General features: G+C 45.2%; 1 protein-coding gene across 4 annotated transcripts in view; it reads right to left on the minus strand.

Annotated features, from left to right (window-relative positions):
* Positions 1–6,649, minus strand: part of GPD2 (glycerol-3-phosphate dehydrogenase 2) — a 123,952-nt gene extending 117,303 nt beyond the window's left edge. For all 4 annotated transcript variants that reach the window (XM_025199927.1, XM_025199928.1, XM_006020366.3 and 1 more), the window contains exon 1: positions 6,545–6,649. In XM_025199927.1, the coding sequence (XP_025055712.1) occupies positions 6,545–6,646 (102 nt within the window). In that variant the 5' untranslated portion in view covers positions 6,647–6,649. The remainder of the gene's footprint in view (positions 1–6,544) is intronic.
* Between the last annotated feature and the right edge of the window lie 3,900 nt (positions 6,650–10,549).

A 10,549-nucleotide genomic window follows, 5' to 3' on the forward strand; every position in this document is an offset into this window, starting at 1 on the left:
GCCTCCATTTTAGACCCAGACCCTCAGGACAGAGTCAGAAGTCTGCTGCTGGCAGCAACAACAGCGACTGGCTACGCTGCTGCTCAGAACACCTTGGAAGTAAGGACAGGGGCTTTGGGGATGGTAGCAGGCTCCTGGTCCTGGGTATGACTTGAAACTGCACTCTGCCAGAGAAGGGTGATCTGGTGGGACTGTCCGTGGTGGGACAGTTCTCCAGAAATGCCAGGCTAGTTACCTACCCAGTGAAAGGCAGATGGGGTGCCTTAAAACCACAGCCCCCACTACCTAGTGGGCCAAGAAAAAATGGTGGGACCAGACACACCTACTGAGAGGCACCTGAGCCCAGGGGGTGTAAGACCCTGAGCCCTAGTGTAGGGGGCATAGTGTGTAGTGGGGCCAGGCATGCCCAGAGAAAGGCACTTGACCCTAGTGGGGTGAAAAACTCCAAGGCCCTAATGTGGGGGGGTGAGAGCAATGAGTTACATGGAGGGACTGAGGTCAGAGTTCCATGCAGGGCCTGGTGAACTGGCTGGTCACCATGCAGATGAGGGTCATGGGAGATGCCCAAAAGGCTGTGCCACGGCCAGTCAAGGACTGTGAGTAGGCAAGCCTGATGACCTACACAGTCGCTCAAGGGAGCAGGGTGGGTGAGGCCCAGAGTGGGGCAGCATGTAAGAGGCCCAGTGAGAGAGGGCAGAGTGCAAGAGGCCCCAGTGAGAGGGGGGCAGTATGAATGAGGCTCAGTGGGGTGGTGTGAAAGGATGAATGCATGCGGCCTAGCAAGGGGCTCAGTTTGGCCCGGCCATAAACTGAAGGAAAGAGCAACTCTAGGATGACATTTTAAACAGTCAGATGCCATAGGCCACATAAGGGAAGGCTGGAGTCATGTATAAACCCCTTGGCATCAGGGTATTAAAACTGGCAGCTTCCTGCTTATAACAACAGGTGGTTCCCAGCAAGTCATGGCAGGCGAGATGGGGCTGACTGCCCTCGATGGAGGGCTGGCAGGTACAGTGACCAGCTATGAGTAAGCTCCTTCGTCACACGCTGAAAGAACAGCTCAACCGAAATTTCACTTAATTTCACTTAAAATGCAGAGATGACGTCAGGCAGGCCAAAGTGCAACTGGAGTTGCAGCTAGCAAGGGATGTGAAGGGTAACAAGACAGGTTTCTACAAGTATGTCGGTAGCAAGAGGAGGATCAGGGAAAGCGTGGGTCCCTTTTTGAATGGGAGAGACAACCTTGTGACAGAGGATGCAGAACAGTCTGAAGTGTTCAATTACTTTTTTGCCTCCATCTTCACAGGCAAGGTCATCTCCCAGAGTACTGGATCGGGCAGCAGTTTGGGGAGGTGGTCAGCAGCCCTCAATGGTAAAAGAACACGTTAGGTACTACTTAGAAAAGCTGGATGTGTACAAGTCCATGGGGCCAGATGGGATGCACCCAAGGGTGCCGAGGGAGTTGTGATCACAGAGCCATTGGCCAACATCCTTGACAACTCATGACAATCAGGAGAGTTTCTGGATGACTGGAAAAGGCAAACATAGTACCCATATTTAAGAAATGGTTGAAGGCGAATCCAGGGAACTACAGACCACAGGCTCACAGATTTCATAGACTTCAGGGCTGGAAGGGACCTCTTAAAATCATCAGGTCCAGCCCCCTGCCCAAGGGGCAGGAAGTCAGCTAGGATCAAAGGATCCAAGCAAGATAAATGTCCAAATGTTTCTTGAAACTGTCCAGAGTAGGTGATTGCACCACCTCTGAGGGGAGTCTGTTCCAGGCCTTGGGGGCTCAGACAATAAACAAGTTTTTCCTTATGTCCAGCCTAAAATGGTCTTGCAGGAGTTTGTGACCACTGGACCTCGTCATCCTCTGGGTGCTGAGGTGAACAGGTGTTCCCCCAGATACTAATGCACACCCTTTATGTACTTATAGACTGCCACCAAGTCACCCCTGAGCCTGAACTTCTCCAGGCTGAAGAGTCCCATGGCTCACAGCCTCTCTTCATAAGGCCTGTTCTCTTGCCTTCTGATCATGCATGTGGCTCTCCTCTGGACTCTTTCAAGCTGCTCCACATCCTTCCTAAATTGTGGAGCCCAAAACTGGATGCAGTACTCCAGCTGCCGCCTCATCAAAGCCTAGTACAGCGGGAGGATGGCATCCTGGGTCTTGCTTGAGATGCATCAGTAGATGCAAGCCAGAGTTTTGTTCGCTTTGACAGCTGCAGTATCACATTAGTGGCTCATATTCATCTTGTGGTCAATCATGACCCCCAAGTCTCTTTCAGTCATAGCGCTAGCAAATGTAGCATTGCCGAGCCTATAAGTGTGATGCAGGTTTTTATTCCTGAGGTGGAGCAGCTTACATTTTTCCATATTGAATGCCATCAGGTTTTCATCCCCCCGCCTTGCAAGCCTATTGAGGTCGGCCTGGATCACCAGCCTAACCTCAAGTGTGGACACTCTTCCCCAAAGTTTGGTGTCATCAGTGAACTTGGCCAGTCCACTTTTGACACCACTGTCCAGATCGTTTATGAAGACATTTAAGAGTACAGGTCCGAGAACAGAGCCTTGGGGGACACCACTAGTTGCCAAGTGCCATGTTGATTTGGTTTCATCAACTACCAGTCTGGGTCCGACCTTGAAGCCAGTCCCCCAGTCATTGGACTGTGGAGTAGTCAAGGCCTGCAGTTGCCCAATTTTTCCATGAGGACATCATGGGACACTAGGTTAAAGGCATTTTAAAGTCCAAATATATGACATCAACCTCTTTCCTTTTGTCCAGGTGATCATCATGGTCAGCTGGTCACAGAAGGTAATGAGACTGGTCAAGTAAGACCTACCCTCAACAAACCCATGCTGGCTATCCCTCACAATGTTGCCTTCTGTTAGCCTGTCAAGAATGGTTTCGTTGATCAATTTTTCTAAAATCTTCCCAGGGATTGAGGTCAAACTGATTGGCCTGTAGTTTCCTGGGTCTTCTTTCTTTCCTTCCTTTCTTGAAGATGGGCACCACATTGGCCCTCTTCCAATCTTCAGGTACTTCGCCTGAGCGCCATGAGTTCTCGAATATCCTCTCCAGTGGCTGTGCTATGTCTGCCAGTTCTTTTACCACTCTTGGGTGTAACCTATCTGGGCCAGCTGATTTATGGGGGTCTAGCCTCTCAAGATGCTCCCTCACAAGATCCACACTAATGGTGGGCATATATTAATCTTCACCCTGGTCATCCCATATCCTGTTTGGCAGGGTGGTCCCTTTGGGCTGGTGAAAAACCAACACAAGGTAATCATTAAGCAGATTGACTTTTCTCTAGGTGTTGGTAGTCAGCTGCCCCAGCTGGTTTAACAGGGGTCCAATGTTGCCCTTGTTTTTCTTTTGATTCCCCAAATACCTGAAGGAGGACTTTTTATTGTCCTCAATTCGTGTAGCCAGATGGAGTTCAGTTGCAGCCTTGGCTTTTCTAGTTTGCTCCCTGCCAGTGTGGAACCATGCAGTATATTCCTCCTTAGTGGTGTTTCCTGTTTCCACCCATTACACTCCTCTCTTTTTAAACGTAGGAGGTCCAGAAGTTGCTTGTTCAACCAAGGGGGTTGTTGAGCCCTTTTACCACCTTTCCTATGGGTGGGGATGGACTCCCCCGTGCTTCTAGGCCTTAGGGAGCTCATCATGAACTCCCCTCCCTGTGAAATCATGGCCTCTTAGGGCCTCAAGAACAAGCCTCCTGAGCTTATGAAAGTCAGCTTTCCTAAAGTCAAGGACTACTGCATTGCTGGCAGACTTGCCAGCTGTGCAATGGATAGTGAAAATTAACAACTCGTGGTCACTGTCACCCAGCTTCACTTCAATTCTTAGGTCACTGATTAGATCATCCCCTTTGGCCAGTACCAGGTCCAGCAGAGCCTTGCCTCTCATCAGCCCATAAACTTCTTGGGACAGGTAGAGCTCATCTATGCATGTAAGGAAGCTTTGTGACTGACTAGATTTGGCCGAGCTCTCTTCCCATGAGGTGTCTGGGTAGTTGAAGTCTCCCATGACAACCATGCACTGAGAGCGTGCAGCCTCAGCCGGTTCCCTGGCAAATTCTTGGTCAAGCACTTGTTCCTGGTTTGGAGGTCTGTAATAGACTCCTACCATTGTATCCCCTTCACTATGGTCCCCTTGTATTCTAACCCAAAAGGTCTCCAGACCAGTCAGCCTCACCTCAGTCCCTGGGAAAATCATGGACAAGATCCTCAAGGAACGCATTTCCAAGCACTTGGAGGAGAAAAAGGTGATTAGGAACAGTCAGCAAGGATTCACCAGGGGCAAGTCATGCCTGACCAACCTGATTGCCTTCTATGACAAAGTGACTGGCTCTGTGGATGTGGAGAAACCAGTGGATGTGGTGTACTTTGATTTAACTAGGTTTTTGATACCGTCTCCCACAGCATTCTCATAGGCAAGCTGAAGTATGGGCTGCATGAATGGACCATAAGGTGGATAGAAAACTGGCTGAAGCATCGGGCTCAGAGAGTAGTAATCAATGGCTTGATGTCTAGGTTGGCAGCCTGTGTCAAATGGACTTCCCCATGGGTCAGTCCTTGGGCCAGTTTTATTCACTGTTTTCATCAACAACCTGGAAGATGGTATAGAGTGCACCCTCAGCAAGTTTGCAGATGACACCAAGCTGGGGGGAGTAATAGGTATGTTGGAGGGTAGTGCTAGGATTCAGAGTGACCTAGGCAAGTTGAAGGACTGGGCCAAAAGGAATCCCATGAGGTTCAAGGGCAAGTGCAAAGTCCTTCACTTAGCACAGAACAACCCCATGCAGTACAGCCTGGGGACTGACTAGCTGGGTAACAGCTCTGCAGGAAAAGACCTGGGGGTTACAGTAGACAATAAGCTAGCAGTGTGCCCTTGTTGCCAAGAAGGCTGACAGCATACCGGGCTGCACTGGTAGGTGTGTTGCCAATAGTTCAAGGGAAGTGATTCTTCCCCTCTATTCAGCACTGGTGAGGCCACATCTGAAGTTCTGTGTTCAGTTTTGGGCCTCCCACTACAGAAAGGATGTGGACAAATTGCAGAGAGTCCAGCGGAGGGCAACAAAAATGATGAGGGGGCTGGGGGACATGACTTATGAGGAAAGGTTGAGGCAATTGGGCTTATTTAGTCTAGAGAGGAGAAGACAGAGAGGACTTAATAGCAGCCTTCAACTACCTGAAGGGGGGTTCGAAAGAGAATGGAGCTGGACTGTTCTCAGTGGTGGCAGATGACAGAATAAGAAACAACGGTCTCAAGGTGCAGCAAGGGAAGTTTAGGTTAGATATTAGGAAGAATTTTCTCACTAGGAGGGTAGTAAAACACTGGAACAGGCTACCCAGAGAGGTAGTGGAAGCTCCATCCTTGGAGGTTTTCAAAATCTGGCTAGACAAAGCCTTGGCTGGTATGATCTAGTTGGGGATGGTCCTGCTCTGAGAACTAGATGGACTCCTAAGGTTCCTTTTAGTCCTAACTTTCTATGACTATTTGCAAAGTGGAACTGCCAGCCTTGCAACATCAAATAGGGCTAAAAGGCATGTGATACTGCTCTGCCTTGACAGGAATCTTAATAAATGTACCACACTGCACAAAAGCCAGTTAGTTCATACCATACACATACAAAAAGCATAAGTGAAGTGTGCACATGTTACCATTAGTTCTGTCCATGATCTCAATGCTACATGCTCTCCATTCTCACACACTTACTCCCATATGGGTTCCTCCCCTTGACCTCAAGCTCTGCTTCTCCTTGTAGGAGAGAGAAAGTGCATCCATTTCATATCATACTAAATTAAAACACAACAGCCACTGGATTTGTTTTTTCACTCCTGTCACTATTTTATCCAACATTAAATCTAATTGTCATCCTTTGCTACTGTAGGATTTTATTTTGTCAAAGTATCCTACTTGGCTTAAAAGCAATTGACCAAATGCCTTGTACCAGTTCAGTGAAAAAAGTTTTTGAATGTGGGTGTCTACACTTATGCACCCAACTCTAAGTCTGATCTAAGAAGCAAAGTTAACAGGATTTTTTTTCATGGAATACATGCTAAAAAAGGCCTGATTTTCAAAGGCTGTAACAGGCATACCTCCCATACTGACATAAGAGGGAACTGTGAGTATTAAGCACCTCTGAAAACTCAAAGTCACTCCAGCTCTTGCTTTCTTAACTTTCGGGTTTCAAGTTTGAAAGTACTGGCCTATTTTATTATTTGTGCGTGAGGATCAAAGTCAGTTTCTACCTTAACTTATTAGGAGCCCAGGAAATTTTCAAAAGCAATTGTATATAGCGCTTTTTTTTTTTTTTTAATAGTATTAAAAATGATTTACAAGAATTCTCAGTACTCTCTCACTTCAGAGACTTAGACCACTGAAACATCATGAATGCAGTTCTCTAAATTAGTACCAGCCAATCAAGCTAAGAAGTCTTTGGCATTCATTTCCAAACAAAGCATAAACCTAACAGACGCTTTAGCAGATTTTAAGTTTCATATTTTATCAGAAGTCATAATTAATACTTACATGTTTGTTTCTATACTGAGAAAATTGAGAGAGGCCAAAAATTGTTGCTATGGCGCCTCCTCCAATGAGAACAGTTCCTTTTACTGCCTTCTGAAATGCCATTTTTTAGTTCTACGAATGAGAGAGAGAGAGAGGGAGATTAATACACAATTCTAACATGCTTGAATCCAGACTGCCTAGAACAGAACACACATTTAAACTGGAGGTGATGTTGTGGCAGATAGCATTAGGATAAAAATATATTAATGTTACAATCATACTAATTCCCTAATAAGTATAAAAATAACGTACAGAGAGATTAAAGTAAAAATCCCTTGGAAGAGTGTATGTTATTAGTGGGGAGGGGGTGGGGGGATAGAGGGGAGGAGAAAGGAAAAATATTTCATGCTTCTTAAATCTGCTTACACAGTACCTTTGTGAACTACAGATAAACATGTATGTGTACAGAAGCAACTACTTTTACCACAGCAGTGTAAGCACAACTTAAACTTCCAATCATCCATGACTGCCAGGCAAGATCCAGCACAAAACTGGTCACCAAGTACCCTCTGCAACAAGACACCAACTAGCCTGAAAAGATACCTCCTCCATACTGTCTCATCAGCATCCAGATCATTCTTACAATCCCATTGCCCAAGAAAACTAGACACCTATCTCCCTATCTGCAAAAATATCCATTCTCTCAACGCTATGGTGAACACTGAAGGGGAAAAAAAAAAAAAAAAAAAAATCAAATTTCCGAGTTTACAAATGAAGAAATAAATTATTTGCCTGGTATCTACAAGGTGGGGCTACGTGAATGAAAGCCTTAGGAGTTGAGAAGAAAGATACTGAAGATTCAGATTCAGACTCTTAAGTTTTTTGGTTTTATGAAAAAGATTCTCTCCCTAAAATGTCTCTTACTGAATGCAAGAGCTAATTTACTAATTCCACCAGTCAAATTAGTTGCAGTCTACTTTTTGTCCTACCCCAACAGTAGCAATACACATTTTGCATTATTCTATTTACTTTGAACAACAATAAAAGAAATAGCCTTGTTAACATTCTACAGATATTTCATTTTACCTCTTTCTCCCATGTTTAGCTACATAACAGAGTCCCTGAGGAATTTTCCCAAAGTGCTCTTGCTAGGGTTAAGACTATTCCATCTTGAGACTACTGCTCAGAACTTCATCCCTAATAACCAGATATTCCAATCTGGCTTTGCTTGTCATAACGTCTTGCATCTTAATTCAGTTCCAGACATACTACTATAGAGCACACCTTCACCTCCGCTTTATCTTAAGCTATACACACTTGAATAACTCAAGTCAGATTAACTCAAGAAAAGTGAGACTTGCCACACTGCAAAGCAATACAAACAGCTGTGTCCACATAGTAGGGCTGTTCAAAGCTTCGATCCCTGATTCAATTTGGCGGAGATTCAGCCCAATCTGGTGGCCAAATCTCTGAATCCAAATAAAGTCAGGAGACCCTTTAATTTCTCCAAATCGAATCGGAACCCTCCAAATCAATTTGGAGAGATTCAGAAAGATTTGGATATAGACACAGCTTTAAATGTTTTTTCTACATCCGTTGAGGTACCAGTGCGGCTCGTGAACGCTGTGATGCTGGGGCGGATAAAGCGTCCCACAGAAGCATGGGGGGCTCCCCAGCGTGCTCAGTAGCAGACCCGGAAGTGGACCAGAAGCATTTCCATTCCGCTTCCCAGTCCGCCAGGGAGCACGCAGGGAGGCCCCGCCACACCTCCCCCAGCTTGGCAGCTGGTGCCCCCTGGGTCTTGAGGGGGATCTGGGGTCCCCCTGCAGCCAATCATGGAGGCGGGGGAGTTCACCGGGGAGGGGGAGGGGCAGCTGTACACTCCCCAGCAGACCCGGAAGTGGACCGGAAATACTTCCAGTCCACTTCCAGGTTTGCCGTCGAGCACTTGGAGGGCCCCCCTGCACTCCTGTGGGACGCTCAATGTGCCCCAGCCTTGCAGCTATGCTGGTACCATGAGGTATGTAGAAAAAAACATTTAAAGCTGTGTCTGTGTCAGATTTGGCTGAAGAGACAGTGATCTGAATCAACAAATCAAATCACTGTCCCCAATGTGGGCCAAATCTGAATCTGACTTGAATAGGGCCTGCTTCACACACCCCTAATAAAAACCTATTGGCAAAAGCCAACAAATGAACACTCTAAAATATTATAAGAAAATACTAACTAGATATTATTATTGTTATCTATATATCAGATAGCAGTGTTGCAGTACTTACTGATGACTGCACCCATGAGGTAATTACAACTATAAGCACTTAATCAGAATCCTTACAATTGGGCTAATGAGGGACATTCTAACTGTCCCGTGCTAGCCAGCTCCTACCAAAGAATCCATCTTTTTCTCTTTTATTCCTCTAGATTTCTTGTTGCATTATGCTCTTCTGAATTCTAAAAGCAGATTAGAACTTGTCCAAACTTCCACACACACTTATTTTGCCATTCCCAATACAGAAAACTAACTTTTGTTGCACATTCTTAGGTCACCCTAGACCTTCTTGATATCTTTGCCTACTAATCCCCTTTCTATGAGGCCTACCACCCACCTTTTTTCCTACATCAGCAAATCAATGGCTTATCCATTTGATACAATCTAAACTACAAAATTATCACCACAAGTATTAATAAGATTGAAATGGCTTTAAAGGTACAACTTTACCAAGGATGAGACCCTACATTATCCAAATTTCTCTCACCATGATGGGCTGAGAAAGTCTTTCAGGCTAAGTTCTTCATCATTTTGTTGCTGCATTTTAGTTAGGTGTTCAGAACTTCTGGCCACCATAAAGTCTAAACTAAGCAGAGGTATTGGGTGCCCCCAACTTTGGCATTGCCTGAATAGCATCTTGTACTTTCACTTCAGCTTGTATCTTCATGACATGGTGAACTATTGGTAGAGGATACACACTTTGCCATTTCTCACTACAGGTTCTCCAGGTACAAAGCATAACATAGACCAATCAAAATAATAATCCTTTGATTCATATCTGAAGTGATATGAATCCTGCTACCAGACAGTTTTTTCCTTCCCCTGCATATGCAGTTTTTACTTCATTAATTCCCCATCATGTCAGCCACACTGGGCACACCTAAACAAGATGCTTCACTGAGCAATAAAGTTAATTACTGCATAGTAAACATCCATGTCTACACCTGCAGATGCTTATTGTGCAGTAATTGGCTCTAAAGATGAGTAAATTTGCTACCTGCAAATGCAAGTAGCAAATTTATTCATGATTAGTAACTGAACAGTATTGGCATGTTTAGAGCAGGAACAGGAGGTGGGAGATTGCTCCTTGGCCCTGGGAGTTGCTTGCTCCCAGGGCACGGGGACAATATCCCTCTGCCCTGGCAGCAGGGATTTCCCAGCCCCTACTCAGTGACCGTGGGGTCAGAGCTGGAAGATCCTTATCTCCCAGTGCCAACTCCACAGTCATTGGACCAGTGCCAGGAGTGCTGATTGTGAAGCTGGGTGGGGAACTGGCTGGAGAGTTTGCAATAATTCAATTGAACCAACATCTTGATCACCTGCTGTTTCCTTATTATAGCTATAGTCATAGAAAGGACAAATTATGATCAAATGACACCATAATGCTGGATCTTAATTAATTTCCTTACTCAGCATGAATTAACACCCTCTTCTCAACTCTCAGTAACTTGAGAAGGAGTTGAGTTGAAGTCAATTAGTACCCAACAGGAACATGGCCAGGCAGAGGAGGAAATGGCAGACATATACCCCATGCAGGATACAATGATGGCAAAATATTGGTTTAATTTCAGACCAGCCATTTGGGAACTTTTATTTTTTTTTAATTTTTGATCTTGTATACTTTCCTCTAACCAAACATATTCCTCCAAGTTTTTCAGATCAATCTGACATAAAAAAGTGATGTACCTGATGACTCAAAGGCTCTTTTCAATCAAAAAATGATTAAACATCCTTGGCAAAGTCTTTGAAAAAATTAT

The sequence above is a fragment of the Alligator sinensis genome, unplaced genomic scaffold (assembly GCF_000455745.1).
Source record: "Alligator sinensis unplaced genomic scaffold, ASM45574v1 scaffold389_1, whole genome shotgun sequence".
NCBI classification, from domain to species: Eukaryota; Metazoa; Chordata; order Crocodylia; family Alligatoridae; genus Alligator; species Alligator sinensis.